General features: G+C 41.9%; 1 protein-coding gene across 1 annotated transcript in view; it reads right to left on the reverse strand.

The window, feature by feature from the left end:
• Positions 1-17,008, reverse strand: part of erbb4b (erb-b2 receptor tyrosine kinase 4b) — a 583,317-nt gene that overhangs the window by 78,555 nt on the left and 487,754 nt on the right. The window contains exon 17 of the mRNA XM_051707947.1: positions 856-988. Within this exon, the coding sequence (XP_051563907.1) occupies positions 856-988 (133 nt within the window). The remainder of the gene's footprint in view (positions 1-855; positions 989-17,008) is intronic.

Genomic DNA, 17,008 nt, shown 5'->3' on the forward strand with positions numbered 1-17,008 from the left:
ATCATATTAACTATGGACATGTTCCAATAAAGTTTGACAACCAGAAAGTGCACAAATACTTTTTTTGTCTTTATTTTAAATAGTATATCTACTTTATCATTTAAAACCTAACAATATGGAATAGTGAAAGAGTACCCAATTCTAGTGAAAATGGAGGTATGGGAACGTTTTAGATCATTTGGGTCATTGGCGTACATAATAATACCCATTTTCACACGTGTTTGCTTTAAGGTAGCATGCGTAGGCCTGCTCTAGATTACTCAAAGTTTCTGCAGAGAGCTTTATTCTCTCCACTTAAAGCCTGAGGCCATACGGATATATGCACACATGAAGAGGAGGGGTCGGAACCTATGGGCTCAGGAAACACAGGATCCATACACATATCGCACTCTTATGAGCCCTCCACCCACACTGTGATATGAAATACAACCCCTGTGATTGATACAAAGAGAATAAGTAAAACAAAGGAGGGATACAAAGACAGAGGTAACATAATAAGAGTAAAAATAAGAAAGAAAAAAAAAATACTTTGAGGTCATAAAAAAAAAAAAAAAAAAAAAAAAAAACATGTTTATGTAATTAGACTAACATTTAAAAAAGTAGTCCCAAGAGAGTGTTTGATCATTACCATTGAAATTAATTTAATATGATAATTCATGAGTTCCATGTTATGTAATGTAACTATTTAGTTCCCAAAAGCAGTTTGATTGCAGTTGATTAATGTGTGTAGAACTAAAAAGAAATGGTCTGAATATGATCTGGAAAGGTGGCATTTTTTGCAAAGTTTTATGACATTTTTCTGAATCCAAGCTTAAGTGAAAGAGAGAAAAATATGTGAAGATGGCTGTGTCTTACCTCAGTTTCCAGGAAGCGTCTCAAGGCCCTCTTCTTCTTGATGCTTTTTCTCCTCACTGATACGGCAATACCCAAGCCCACAATAATCACCACAAACAATCCACCGATAACTCCAGCTGCAATGAGAGGAGTCCTGGGTGAAAGAGAAAGAGTAAATAAATATTACATTTGCATAAATTCATTTAGCAAACACTTTTTATCCAAACAAGCAACTCACAAACAGAAGCAAATAATCCAAAGGAGAACACAATACAAGTAGCACAACTATACCAAATTTACCAGATACAATATCACATTTGTAAGTACCAGAGTAGTACAATGATAGATGACAAGTCATAAGCTGTCATAAGCAATTGATCCCATATCACATAAACTGCAGGAGAACAAAAGAGCACAAATCATCAGAAGGGGGGAGGGGGTCACCAATTTTCTATAAAAGAGCAGAAACCTGAACAAAAGCTTTCTCTCAGACATTCTGTAGGACATGTCGGCAAAAAGCTGCTGTCATCTTGCATCAGTTTTTCTAGGATATGCTTTGAGATTTCAGTTTGAATCTCAGTCTGAAAATGTTCCCTTAGCATTAACGAAAAGCCTAATTCAGTTTGCATGGGAGAAGGCAGCAGTAAATCAGGACTGACTGCATACAACACACAAATATGCTGTCATATTACAGTACTTTCACTCAGCATCAATTATTCAGATTGGCACTTTTTATGTACTGTAAATCATGTACACGTCATTTCTACACGTAGTACAAAATCCTAAACAGTCTCTTAAACACAGACAATTTATTAAAGCATGAAGAATTCACAACACTGTAACTTAACAGTAACTTACATATCATCATAACATATAATAATTTTACGCAATTTTGATAAAACTATATGCCATTTTAGTCAGAGGGGAAAAAAACATTTAAGCAATATCACACGAGCAAGAGTGCTGAATAGGGCCATATAGCATGATTGCGAGTGTGATATTGCTTATATACAACAGTTCAATGAACAAGTAAATAAAATAAAAAAAATAGGAAAATTTATGAGTACGGTCATAAAAAACGCATTTGTGCATGGAACTACTTTCTTACGCAACGGATCAGAATCTGCCGTTGCTGGTTCAAACCAAATGATGTGTCCAAGCCTTCGTTAGTAATTCAAAAATGTCACTTCAGAAACAGTATCACGGCTTGTGCTGTTTCTACCAAGTTATTGGATAAACAATGATGGATGTGTGTGTGTGTGTGTGTGTTTGAGAGAGAGAGAGAGAGAGAGAGAGAGAGAGAGAGAGAGAGAGAGAGAGAGAGAGATGGAGCATGTGCCATCACCTGTTGCCACTCCCAAGCAGAGATGCTGTCAGCTTTCTGAAGATCAGCTTTCTCAGTGGAAAAATAACCATCCAAGCAAGAGTATTTCTCCCTGTTTCGTGGTAGTTGGTGCGCAGGAGTCATTCACTATAGAAAATGCAATCTTCTCCACCATTTTAAATAGTATGTCCTCTCCAATGTGGAAACTCTGGTAAGAGGTAAGCGCCTTGAGTTTGTGTAATTAATCAGTCTTTTGTGTCTCTCTGCTGTGATGAGCCGTAATGCTGAAGTTGTTCATTTAAAGCCATTTAAAGCTATTTCCTAGCTTTAGTAGTGCAGTAGTAATACAAGCGATCACGTAGTGCTGTTGTATGTAAAACTGACTGACGCTGACTTCACGTCACCTAACTGGCTCATATTACACACAAAAATTATCTTTTGCCACCACCTGCTGGCTAACATATGTAATGTCAAAAAATTACATGTAAAGAGACACATATACAGTAACTCTTAACATATCTGCACTGCTCTTACACTTTAGTTTAGAACGGCACGAACACAAGCGGTGTGATACACACAGCGAAGCGTCCGAGTGATGATGGTGTGAGACCATCAGTACTCATGGAATGTCTCTCGTCCAATCAGATTCGAGGACCGGAACTAACTGTTGTATATTAACAAATTTGACATGACTAAATATTGACTACATTTAATGGACATTTTTGGCAAAAGACTCAAATTAAGCCTTAAACAAAAAGCTGTGTAAAAATGAACACTGGTAAATAAACATACTCATGCACATATTTTCCATACATTAAATATATGTGATTTCGAGAATCAACATGGTTCAGCAATGCATTTTTAAGATGTGTCAAGTTCAAAATAGTTTAACTATTGCTTCCTTATGTCATGACCCCTTTAAAATGATGGACTAATCAGAAGAAGCTGGGGGTGGGACAAGAATTTCAAATGTATTGAGTGTTTACAGTAGCAATTGTGACATTTGTCAGCTAAAATGTCAAATGTGTCTTATTAATATCTTAATTATTCTTGACTGGCAAAAATTCTTGTTAAAACGTGTATTATTTTAACTGTAAAGATGTTTAAATTGTAATTTTTACAGTCTAATTAGATTTTACGGCATTACATCATCATGGCAACAAATCTGTAAAATTGTCTAACTTTACACAGAAAAAGTTAGTAAGTAATTTTCTTCTAACATGCATATTGTTTACATCTTGTGGCTATAATTTTAAAATAGCAAGAATTTTAACATTTGCAGACTGACCACATTAACTTCCATTGAAAGTGTCTCACTGCAACCCAATTTTGTTTTTATAAAATGAATTTATTTTAAATTAATTTTTGTGATAATCACCATTACACCACATATGCTGTTTATTGAGCTTAACTTGTATTGAACCCGGAATATTCCTTTCAACAAAAACAGCCAGTTATTTCTGTCTCAGAGAGGGAATTCAGACACTGTGATGGAGTCTATGGGTATTATTGTTTGGTCTTTCCCCCTGTGTAAATTTGGAACTGTAAGTTTGTGAAATGGAAACTAAATCCCACCAAATAATGCGACAACGGTGAAACATTGCCCAGGCATGCTAAGCGATAGACTGCTAGATTATCTCTGGGCCAGATGAGAATCTCTCCCGTTAATTCGATATTATTCCGCAGTCAGAATACAAAATATAATGGGCTACAGAGACCAAACTAAGTGCATACAGTCATTCTCCAATAGTTATGTGAGTATATAGGCCTCCTGTGCATGAGAGAGCTTTTTAGCACTGACAATGAGCAGGCACTTATGTTGACGCTGCATTGCTGTCAGCACATAGTGTGGCACTGCCCTATATTGTAGGGGAAGGATGATAGGATGTCTAACATCTTCTTTTATGTAACCTGCCATGTATTTTCCAAGCCAGCAAGAGAGACTCTTGAGAGCAACACTTAGAATACACATTACAGGGTCCTAAATGCTCTAAACACATGCTTTGTTTAGCTTGATAGACCACATGAAATAAAAATAATTGCCATTTTATATGTTTTAGTCTTTTTCTATTAGCTTTGAAGCCATCTATATGCTAGTGTACTACATAAGTAGACTAAATTAACTTAATAGCAGATATATACAAAAATATTAAAATTTGCAGTCTTTCTCTTCAGGGAAAATAGACCAAAAATATTGATGACTATACAGATTTTAGCTAAAACAAATGCTCTCTAGAATGAGAATACCCATCCCCCTGCAATCAACTTGCAAGTAACTAATATGGTTCATGGCTGTGAAGCAATGAAAGTATATAGAGTCTGATTCTCTAGGTAACAATATCATTAATTATTTTACAAAGGGGAGTTGATTATTAACGTTAACATAGGTATACACTTTTAAAAACAGACCCACTTTGAGTTCCGAGGTTGTTAATCAATGGTATATGCTTCTGTTGAAGCCATCAGTCTGCGTTATTTCAACTTTATAAAAAAAAAAAAGAATTTAGTTGTGGAATTTCTGGTGAAGAACTACACTACCTATGATCCAGATGGGGCAAATCCACCAATTATAGAATAATAGCAAACAAAGTGCGACAAAGGAGACCTATAGTGACTGCCCATTTTCATTATGCACAGTGAATGATGCAATCAAGTCATTCTTCGTAAATCCCTACAGTCTGTACTCTGTGAGTCTGTTTAAAGCTGCAATATGTAAGATTTTTTGGTTAAAAAAATGAACAAATTGCCATTATTGATTGAGTACATAAACAATCAGTGTTCAAAACAATGTCTTTACCTTACCCAGATTCACTAAGGTAAGCCTATAAAAATTATATGTATTTTGAGCTGTCGGGTTCAATTTGGCACGAAATCGCTGGCTTATGACATACATCCTTGCATCATTTCGTAAGAAACTACAGTTCAGTCACACTCACACTGTTCCGGACACATCGCAACAATCTGGATGGATGTTTATCTGTTATCCATTTGGTGAAGTTGTTTACCTGCTATAATGCTTGGATATGTTTTCTGGTAGGGTTGTTGAAGCTTATATTTCTTGTCATGCTTGTATGAATCAAACATTACTCATGTGTTAACTGATCATGATATATCTTTGTTGTCAGGGGGAGTTACTGTGACATGTTTACTAATATTTATGACTTCTGAAATTTACTGTTAACTGTTATATTGCATTTTTAAGCACATTATTTTCATGTTTAATAAAGTATTTTTTTATCCCCATCATTCTGAATCCTCATTTTATGTTTTTAGTTTACTGTGTTATTGTGTGCATTCATAGACATACAATTTTAGTATTATGGTTCACTTGCATTATCAACTGAGGCTGTACAATATAATATAAAAATAATAAAGTCTTCAAATGAACTCGTATCAGCCATATCACGAGTATCACCTCTTCAATTGATAAATGTAGTACAATACAAACATTACTAGTAGATAAAACACTTGAAAAAATATATTACAATATACTGGTAATGATTGAGGCGATTGAGTCCACTGTTCTTTATGTAAAAGTGCTTTGAGTGTAGTGTCAGAAAAGTGCTATAAGTAAAAAATTCATTCATGCAAAATATGTGAATATGAGTGCTTCATCAAAGCAAGTAATATTTCAGTTTTAAATGTTTAATCGTATAACATTATATCAACATGAAAATAGCACGTTATGACTCCGGCTCTGAATATCTCCAGTCATGATCACACAAAGCATGAGATTCATCCGCCAGAGGAGCAGAGCCAGAACACGAATCACGTTTAGTGCTCTTCTGCAAATTGCTTGCAATTTTAAGTTTCAACCACAGATGTCGCTAGAGAGCACAAAGTTATGTAGTTCAGCTTTAAACAGCCAGAACACACTCCTGCTCTACAGTAAACTATTAAGACAGGAAAGAACCTGTATCTGTGTGTGCGGGGAAGAGAAAGAGTATGCAATTTCTTAGTCTTGAAATAAAGTCTATTCCACATTGCAGCTTATTCTGACCAAGAAACACCAATTTAGACAGAAGAAAGTAGGGTTGCCTACATTCTACCAGCCAAATACGGGACATTCCAACTCAAAATAAGGGACATTGGCCCCAATTTCTCTGGATTTGTGAAATGTTTTCAGCTGTTTGGGTGTGAGATGCTACAATTTAGGACAAACTGCATCCTATATGTATTTAATATGGAACACAATTCTGTTCCCTTAAATAAGGGATGATTCCGTATTATACGGGATGATTGCCAACCCTAAAAGAGAAGCCATGTGAAATTTTAAGCAACCAACATCATGGTTACTTTCGTAACCTCCGTTCCCTGATGGAGGGAACGAGACGTTGTGTCGATGTAGTGACACTAGGGGTCACTCTTGGGAGCCCCAAACACCTCTGTTTTTTTGAAGAAAGGCCAATGAGAATTGGCGTGTGGAATTTGCATGCCACTCCCCCGGACATACGCGTATAAAAGGAGCTGGTATGCAACCACTCATTCAGGTTTTGTGCTGAGGAGCCAAGACAGGTCCTGGCCATTTCAGCGGGTAGTTCAGCATTGTGGCAAGAGGGACACAACGTCTCATTCCCTCCATCAGGGAACGGAGGTTACGAAAGTAACCATAATGTTCCCTATCTGTCACTCACGAGATGTTGTGTCGATGTAGTGACACTAGAGGTCCTTATATAAAACGCCACAACTAGCTGAACTGTGTTACGTGGGCAGACTTTTGTGTGCCTCGTAGCCAGCACATCAGGCTGTCACGTAACCTCCCCCAATGCTGCTATGAGCGTCGAACGTTCCTTCAGGAACAAGTCGACTGCTCAACAAATAGGGACAGGCTAGCTCAGCTGAAGCCACTTTTCCCTCTTTTTTCTCCCCAAAAAGAGTGGAATTTTGTCAACGGACTGGGATCCGTGAGTGTCCATGTCGGGGGGGGTCACTCCAAAGGGGAAGACCCCGTGGAGACCACACCCCGCCCAGAGAAAAGGGGGGGGGGGGTGGTACTTCAAGTTGAAATACATCACATGGTCTTACCGAGTCTTGTCGGAAGTATGTCATGTGGAGAGTCGCATGGTAGGTCCTACCCAAGGGGGAAGGAGTTTCTAAAAGCATGGCGACCGGAGCAGAGGGCCCTCTGCTCAAAGGAAGACATAGTTTACCAAGAGGGAAACGATTTTACTGAAGACATAACACATGGGGTTACCTATGGGGAACCACCGCATGCGGAGCACCTACCTCAGTACAGGGCCTTACCAGCGCACTTACTGAGCCGGCAGCGAGTTTCTCCGCAAACTCGACTGCCATAGGGCTAAGGAGGAAGTCATCCAGAGATCACAGTCTGTGAACACTACTGGGAGTCAAGAGCGCATGTCTTCCCCTCAAGGGAGAGGAAAGGTGCTATGTGCAAGTGGTACACCTGGCCAGCTGTCCCGGAACTTACCTGCTTGTGCCTGCCACTACACGGGACGAAACCGACTCAACCCGGAGATTGTAGAACCTCGCAAATGTGTTGGGTGTTGCCCAGCCCGCTGCTCTGCAAATGTCTGCCAAAGAGGTCGCCACACTCCTGGTAGAGTGGGCTTGTAACCCCGCAGGAGGTGGCACGTCCTGAGCTTGATATGCCATAGCGATGGCGTCAATGACCCAGTGGGCAATCCTCTGTTTTGAGACAGCGCTTCCTTTCTGCTGTACACCAAAGCAGACAAAGAGCTGCTCGGAGCTTCTAAAGTTCTGCGTGCGATCCAAATAGATGCGTAAAGCTCACACTGGACACAGCAACGCCAAAGCTGGGTCTGCCTTCTCCTGGGGCAGCGCTTTTAGGTTTACCACCTGATCCCTAAAAGGGGTCGTGGGAACCTTGGGCACATAGCTCGGTCAGGGTCTCAGGATCACGTGAGAGTAACCCGGACTGAACTCCAGGCACGATTCCACCACAGGCGGTAGGCCACTTAAGTCCTCCGTTTCCCATCCAAGGGTCAGACGTGGAAATTCCAGAGGTCTGGTCACGGGTGCCAGATGGTGCCCCATCCCTGAGAAAGAAGGTCCTTCCTCAGGGAATTCGCCGGGGGGGCTGTTGCGAGGAGCGTGAGATCCAAGAACCATGTCTGGGTGGGCCAGTAGGGTGCTACTAGGATGACTTGCTCCCCGTCCTTCCTGACCTTGCACAGGGTCTGTGCAAGTAGGCTCACTGGGGGAAACGCATACTTGCATAGTCCAGGGGGCCAGCTGTGTGCCAATGTGTCTATACCGAGAGGTGCCTTGGTCAGGGCGTACCAAAGCGGGCAGTGGGAGGATTCCCGGGAAGCAAACAGGTCTACCTGTGCTCAACCGAATCGACTCCAAATCAGCTGGACCACCTGAGGGTGGAGTCTCCACTCTCCCCTGAGGGTAACCTGATGTGGCAGCACGTCCGCTGCTGTGTTGAGGTCGCCCAGGATGTGAGTGGCTCGTAGCGACTTGAGGCGCTGTTGACTCCAGAGGAGGAGATGGCGGGCGAGTTGTGACATGCAATGGGAGTGTAGACTGCCTTGGTGGTTGATGTAAGCTACCGTCGCTGTGTTGTCCGTCCAGACCAACACGTGCTTGCCCTGGATCAATGGCCGAAACCTCTGCAAGGCGAGCAGTACTGCCAACAACTCTAGGCAGTTGATGTGCCAACGCAGCTGCGGGCCAGTCCAAGAGCCGGCAGCTGTGTGCCCATTGCATACGGCGCCCCAGCCCGTCTTGGAGGCATCTGTTGTAACCACGATGCACCTGGAGACATGCTCTAGGGGAACCCCTGCCCATAGAAATGCCAAGGGCTGAAGAGGCGGCGACAGACCGGCGTGATGCACCATGCCATCTCGGGACTCGAGTCCGAAGCCAGTGCTGAAGCGGTCTCATATGCATCAACCCGAGCGGTGTGGCCGCCGCTGAGGATGCCATATGCCCCAGGAGCCTCTGAAAGTGTTTCAGTGGAACCTCTGTTCTCCATCTGAACGCCTTCAGACAGTTCAGCACCAACTGTGCGCGCTCGTTCATGAGGCGCACTGTCATCGAGACTGAGTCCAACTCCAGACCGAGAAAAGAGATGCTCTGAACCGGGGAGACCTTGCTGTTTTCCCAGTTGACCCGAAGCCCCAGTCGGCTGAGGTGCCGGAGCATGAGGTCCCTGTTTGTGCATAGCAACTCTCGAGAGTGAGCTAAGATCAGCCAGTCATCGAGATAGTTGAGAATGCGGATGCCCACTTCCCTTAGCAGGGCAAGGGCTGCCTCTGCGACCTTCATGAAGACGCGAGGGGACAAGGACAGGCCAAAGTGGAGGACCTTGTACTGGTACGCCTGGCCCTTGAAGGAAGAGTCTGTGTCGAGGAAGGACCAAGACGTGGAAGTACGCGTCCTTCAGGTCTACCGCCATGAACCAATCTAGATGTCGGATGCTCGCTAGAATGCGTTTTTGCGTCAGCATCTTGAACAGGAGTCTGTGCAAGGCCCGGTTCAGTACTCGCAGGTCCAGGACTGGTCGCAACCCACCGCCTTTCTTTGGTACGATGAAGTAGGGCTGTAGAACCCCTTCCTCATCTTGGCTGGAGGGACAGGCTCTATCGCGCCCTTGCTCAGGAGGGTCGCGATCTCCGCACGCAAGGTAGCGGCATTCTCGCCCTTCACCAAGGTGAAGCGGACATCGCCCGGAAAGCAAGGTCGGTTGCTGAGCACAGTTCCTGCATCAATCCTGGGTCAGAACTACCCTCGTGCAGTTCTTTAAACGCCTTGGCTTGGTGTACTTGCAGGAGAGCCATGGCGTGCAGGGCGGAGGCGGCTTGTCCAGCGGCACCGTAGGCTCTAGCTGACAGGGACAACGTAAACCCACAGGCCCTGGATGGGAGTCTCGGGCACCCATGCCAGGTGGTGGCGCTCTGTGGACACAAGTGCACCGCGAGCGCCTTGTCCACCTGGGGAAATCACTGAATACCCCCTGGCCGCTCCGCCAGGGGCGTTCTCTGTAAAGCACAGATGCAGAGGGGGAGAAGCCGCTGAAATGCGCCGTAAGATCCAGCAGAGAGAGGTGAATGAACTCGGCGGATGAATTCAGCTCAATGCATAGAACCGCTCGGCTTTGATGAGAAAATCTGAATGAGTGGTTGCATACCAGCTCCTTTTATACCCGTATGACCGGGGAAGAACAATGCAAATTCCACTCACCAATTCTCATTGGCCTTTTTTCAAAAAAGCAGAGGTGTTTGGGGCTCCCAAGAGTGACCCCTAATGTCACTACATCGACACAATGTCGAGTGAGTGACAGATAGGGAACCACAGTTCACCTTTTTACGTGATGTTTAGTGATGGGTAAATCTGTAAATCATATATCTGAGGACAACACATATCATATACTGTAAGTGGGCTCAAGGATAACTTGTTTACTGACTATTTGTTTACTTGTGTCCAGATAATTTTTTTTATATATCTTTCAAAAATTCAATGTAATAAACCTTGCAAACATTAGTAAATCCAGAGGCTAGTATGTCCTTATTCATTGTAGCAGTGTGGGAACTTGTAAACATGTTTTTCTTTCCCAGCAGGCTGATAAAAAAACTATAATATACAGTATAAAGCCAGCCAATCAGATTGGAGCCTGTGTGTTTACTATATTTGTGTGCAATATTAATAATATGGTCTGTGAAAGGTTTGTAGTCTGAAAACTAGTGATTTGACTTCCCTCCCTCACCAGGACTGTGTGTAACTCTAGGGTGGATTTGAAACAGCAAATGCATTTGCTCTGAGCAGTTAATGGCATTTTGTTCCAGCTCTCCCATGAGAACAAAAGAAAGTGATATCAATTTATCAAATATGCCATAAAACAAAAGTGCACGCACACACATACAGGCCTCATAGCAGCACATTAATCACAAAACTGTGGCCTGGTCATTATATAACCTTCCTTCTCCAGCACACCCTCCAATCCCAATTTCTTGTTCTTGTGTTGAAGCAGAGCTCTATGTTGAAAGGCAGCTGGGGCAAAAACAATGAACAGTGTGTCTTTTAATGATGTCATCATCACAGACCTGAGCCAATCAGATGCAGCTTGGCTTAACAAACCAAGAGCCCCGTACAGCACACAGCCAGTGGAAGGTGAATTTATGCACACAAACCTTGTGACTGAATCACCTATAACCTAGTGAGCTGCCTACTGTATGTAGGCAGCATTTTAAGACATATAGATAGACTTTGTGGAATTTGTGGATAAGACAATCACAGAATATATAGCAATGAGCTCAGTGAAAAAAAGATGGCAGACAAAGCAAGAGAAATGTCAACTATAAATAAAACTCTTTCAATAGAGAAAAGTATAGATTCAAGACTAGTTCAGTCTAATGTAAATCAAAATTTTTACCCAATGTAAATGTGTGCTATGATTTTTTTTGGTTAATATAGTAACTTGTAGGGGTTTCCGGTGGCGCCATGCAAGGGTCGGACGTGTGAACAGCGAGCTCTGTGCACTTTGCTAGTTTTATTACTATTTGTGTCATAAACCGGTGAGATTTGATACACCTTGATTCTTAACTGTTCTGTGAAGACACTATGTCCAAGAATTCAAAATCCTTACATGCTCAATCCGATACCTCAGACAGGGCCGCAGACCAGCGGGAGAAATCCAGCGTCAGCTGTCCAGCATGTCGGTGATGCTGATGAAGGTCACAGCGGACTTGGAGTATCTTGCTGTAATATGTTGATTGATTATGGCCATGGAGTCAAAATTCACTGAGTTGGTTACAAGAATGGGGGGACGTCGAGAAATGGATCGATTATCTGGAGTCATCGGAGAGGGAATTAGCTGCTAATCTGCTAACGACCAAGGTGGATTTGCAACGTGTTTGGGAAAAACTGGAGGATTTGGAGAATCGTAATCGACAAAACAACATCCGAATTGTTGGAATTCCTGAGCATGAGGAAGCCAGAGATATGGTAAAATTCCTAGACGAGCTCTTCCCGGGTCTGCTCAACATAACAGGCCATAAGCTGGAAATCAAGCTAGCTCACAGAGTCCCGGCTCAGAGATCCTATGAGGGAGACAGGCCCCGGTCAATTCTGGCCAAATTTCTGAGGTCATCCGATAAAGATCTTGTGTTACACGAGGTGAGGAGTAAAGGAAAGCTTTCTTGGAAGAACCACAGCATTTTCTTGTTCCCAGAGATCGATTCAAGGAATGCAAGGAACTCTTACATCAACGGAAGGTTGCTTTTGCATTGAAGTTTTTGGCCAAACTGAGAATAGATACTAAGGATGGACGTGGAGAATTCACATGCCCACAGCAAGCACTGTCCTACATAAAAACATTGGAGTGAGTAAGCCATTTGGTGACTTTCATGTTGCTGTTTAGTAGGCCTGACTCACTGATCCTTCACTTGACTGTCCGAGGAAGCTGGGCACCTTTTTCGTCTCTTTTTGTGCTAGCGGCTGGAGTTTGTTTTGTGTAATATAATTTCTTCAGGACAGCTTGTGGATAAATCTGCATATTTTTGGTGCTTATGCCTCCTGTGGCCTGCAGTTTGTTTTGTGGAATATCTCTTGCAGGACATTGGGTTTTTTGTTGCACTCATGTATCGGCTGAATGGGCTGGCTTACTCAACATTCGTTTGACTGCCCGAAGAACTGAACAGCCCCTTTTTTCTTTTTTGCGCTGGTTCTGCTAGGATGAATCTACACGTTTTTTTGTGTTTATTCCGTTTATTGGCTGGAGATTGTTTTATAGACTATTTTTTGCTGTGTAATTCTGTCTCATAAAATTTGTATTGAAGCACCAGTCTTGAGCAATCCGACGGCAAAGTTGTCGCGGGAGCTCTAGTAGGTATACGTGGACTGTTTGAGTTTAAAGGGATGGACGCTGTCGTGCGTGGGGTTAATGCGCATGTTTTTTGTTTTTTTTCAGGGGAAGTTCGGGGTTTGTTTGTTGCACTAATGGGGAATGTGGTCTTTAGAATTTTATTTTTGACACACAATCTATTTTTTCTAATATGTCAAAATGTCAAATGTTATTATGAGTGGATTGTCTCTCTCCACATGGAATGTGAATGGGTTGGGGCACCCCATAAAATGAAGGAAGGTTATTTCTTTTCTTAAACGTAAGAAATATGATATAGTGTTTCTTCAATAAACGCATATTTCCCCGCAGGAAGCTGAAAAATTTGGGAAGATATAGGGTGGACATGTTTTCTTTAGCGTTGGCTCAAGTAAAAGCAGGGAAGTCATTACATTGATAAATAAACATCTACAATTCAAATGTCTCAAACAGATTAAAGATAAATTAGGAAGAGTCATTATTGTTTTAGCAGAAGTTTAGGGGCAAAGTTTGATTTTGGCTAATATTTACGCATCTAACGCTGATGATCAGGGCTTTTTTATAAATCTTGAAGGGATGATGCAAGCCCCTGGCACCCCTCATGATATAATATTGGGAGGAGATTTTAATCTATTGATTGACTCAGTCCTTGATCATAGTGAAGCAAAAGTGTGTAAGCCTCCCAGAGCAACATTGATGCTTCACAGGATGTGTAAAAATCTTGTTCTTACAGACATTTGGAGACTTTTAACCCATCGGATAGGGACTATACATTTGTTTTATCAGTCCATAAGATTTATTCTAGAATAGATTTTTTTATATATCTAAGTCCCTCATTTCATCTATTGTTGATTGCTCAATTGGAAACATTTTAGTCTCAGATCATGCCCTGGTGTGTTTAGAGGTGTTGCCACATATGGAGAAAAAGAAATCATATAGTTAGCGCTTTAATGTATCCCTTTTGCAAAATCCTAATTTCCAACAAATGTTAAAGGCTGAAATCAATGTTTATATGGAGACCAACTGGTCCTCAGTATTGTATGTAGGTGTGGCTTGGGAGGTACTTAAAGTGGTTCTTAGGGGCGGATCATACAGTATGCCTCATTCACCAAAAAATCCAAAGCACGAGAACAAATACAGATACAGATATGTATAATACTACTTTGTCGCAGAAGGTGGAGTTTAGGCTATTCAGGGCAAGTCAGTCGAGGGACAGAGCAGGAAAGCTTTTGGCTATATATATAAAGCAGAGAGAGCCTTTTTCTACCATTCCCTCAGTGAAATCTGCTGGTGGTGTAATTTTTACCTCGGCCATTGATATTAATAATGCTTTTAAAGAATTCTATCTTGATCTCTATAGTTTCATGTCTTCGTCTACTGATGAAGATATTACAAATTTTGTGGAACCTTTAGAACTCCCTAAACTGACGACTGAGCAAAACAATTCTATTGATTCGGATATAACCTTGGAGGAACTTGGTGAGGTAATTAAGGCCTTGCCTACAGGCAAGGCTCTGGGGCCAGAGTTTTTTAGATCTTATGCTACAGAACTGGCTCCACTTTTGCTAGAAGTTTATATGGAATCATTAAAGAATGGAAAGCTTCTGCCAACCATGACACAAGCCCGGATCATTCTGATTCTTAAAAAGGACAAAAATCAAAGTGAGTGTAAGAGTTACCGTCTAATTTCCCTGATCCAGCTAGATGTTAAAATATTGTCAAAAATTTTGGCTAATCAATTAAGTAAAGTTATGACATCTCTTATACATACAGGTGGGGATTATTCGGGGCCGCAGCTCTTCTGATAACATTAGGCGTTTCATCAGTATCATGTGGTCAGTGGCGAATGATCAGACTCCGGTCGCTGCTATCTCACTTGACGCCGAAAAGGCGTTTGATATGGTAGAATGAGATTACATTTTAAAAATTTTGGAAATGTATGGATTTGGGAGTACATTTATTGGATGGATTAAGTTACTTTATAGACACCCATTAGCGGCGGTACAAACAAATGGATTAATTTCAGATTATTTTACTCTGGATAGGGGCACCAGGCAGGGTTACCCTCTTTCCCCATTATTGTTCTGTCTTGCCCTGGAACCATTAGCATTCGCGATAAGAAAGGAGGATGATTTTCCAGGGGTGATGGCGGGAGACAGCATACTGCCCAGTAATGGCTTTGCAGCCAGGCACCTTCCAGTGGCCCAGACATGACATTATGTATTTGGACATTTTATTCCCAGCAAAGTTGTCTGATTTAGTTAGACTTAATTTTGACCCCTTAATAAAAAAGTTTGAGCAATGTGGGCAGGTGGGCTTCATTACATTTATCTATGATTGGGAAGGTTAATATTATTAAAATGAATTGTATTCCAAAATTTAACTACCTGCTACAATCTCTCCATGTAGATGTCCCCCTCTCTTATTTCAAGCAATTTGATAGCATAGCGAAGTTCTTCATTTGGAATGGTAAACTTCCCAGATTACATTTCAATAAATTACATAGGATGATTGACAAAGGTGGGCTAGGCCTACCCAAGATTTTGTTTTATTATTATGCATTCGGCTCATTGGTCACTTCCACCTGAGAGAGCCCCTCCCTGGTTTTGTATTGAACAGGAAGTTCTTGCCCCTATTTCACCATTGCAAAGCCTTTCTATCAAACTAATCAGAGAAGTTAAGTTACAACCCGTTATCTCGCATTTGCACACGGTATGGACAAAAGTGTCCAGAGTGTTTAACTCAGACATTTATTTAAGTGTTGCCTCGAGCATATGGCAGAACCCAGAATGATGTATTAATAAGTCCCCTTTCTGCTGGTCAGAGTGGATTGTGTGGGAGGTTAATACACTCGGTGACCTATATGAGAGTGGAGTGTTGAGATCTTTTGAAAATTTGGTTCAACATTTTGGGATTCCCAGATCTCAGTTTTATAGGTATTTACAACTGCGCCACCTACTCTGTACTATTTTTGGGAGTAGCATGCACCCCCCCTAAAGTGGCAGATACTCTGGGAGTGGTGATTACTGCTTTTGGAAAAGGTCATGAGACAGCAGTGTATTACTCCCTGCTAATTCAGAGTCTGGGGGACGGAGCTTTAACTTCTATCAAGAGATTATGGGAGAAAGATTTCAACTTGGTATTGGAGGAGGGAGTGTGGGCTAGGATTCTAAAAAATGTCAAGTCTGCATCTAGAGATGCAAGGGTGCGCCTTATGCACTTCAAGATTTTACATATATTTTATTTATTTATTTATTTAGATTGTATAGGCTTGGTCTTAAAGACACACCAACCTGCTGGTGATGCCAATCGGAGGATGGAGACACAGCCCATGTTTTTTGGTGGTGTATTGAGATCCAGGAATTCTGGTTGAAGGTTCAGAGTATTGTGTGTGATGTGTTGGGCACTCTGGATTTGTTTTGCCCCAGACTCTGTGTTTTGGGCGATGGGGCGGTCATCGATGTGGGTAATAGTCACATAGAGAATTGGGTTCTGACCAGTGTGATGATTGCCAGGCAGATTATTTTGAGGGGTTGGAGGTCAGCTGGTGCACCCCCATTTCTGGTGTGGTGCACGGAGATGGGAAGGGTGGAGGCTTTTGAAGAGGTGTCATTTGGAAGATGGGGTAACTTGGATTTGTTTGTTGGGAAATGGGGCAACTATTTAGAGTTTTTGGAGGGCTCTCGGGGTGGGGCGTGGAGAGAGTATATATATATATATATATATATAATTTGTTTGCTTTTTTGTGTGTTTTTACTCATGTGTGACCACGGGGATGTTTGTTGGGAGGCAGGGTTGGGGATTGGGAGGGGTGGTTGTGGGGTTTAAATGTTGATTGCATATATATATGTTTTTGCTTTTCTTTATTATTGTAAGAATTAATAAAATTTTTTTTAATTACAAATATATTAACTTGTAATTTGCTTAGCACTTGCGCCAAAGTCTTTTGTTGTGAACAGCCCCTAATAAGGCAGCTGTGTAGGCAGTAGCAAGTAAGGCAGTGCACTAGGGTTGGGAACAGAGCCTGTTTAAAAAAGCTGATA

This window comes from Myxocyprinus asiaticus, chromosome 10 (assembly GCF_019703515.2).
Source record: "Myxocyprinus asiaticus isolate MX2 ecotype Aquarium Trade chromosome 10, UBuf_Myxa_2, whole genome shotgun sequence".
NCBI lineage: Eukaryota > Metazoa > Chordata > Actinopteri > Cypriniformes > Catostomidae > Myxocyprinus > Myxocyprinus asiaticus.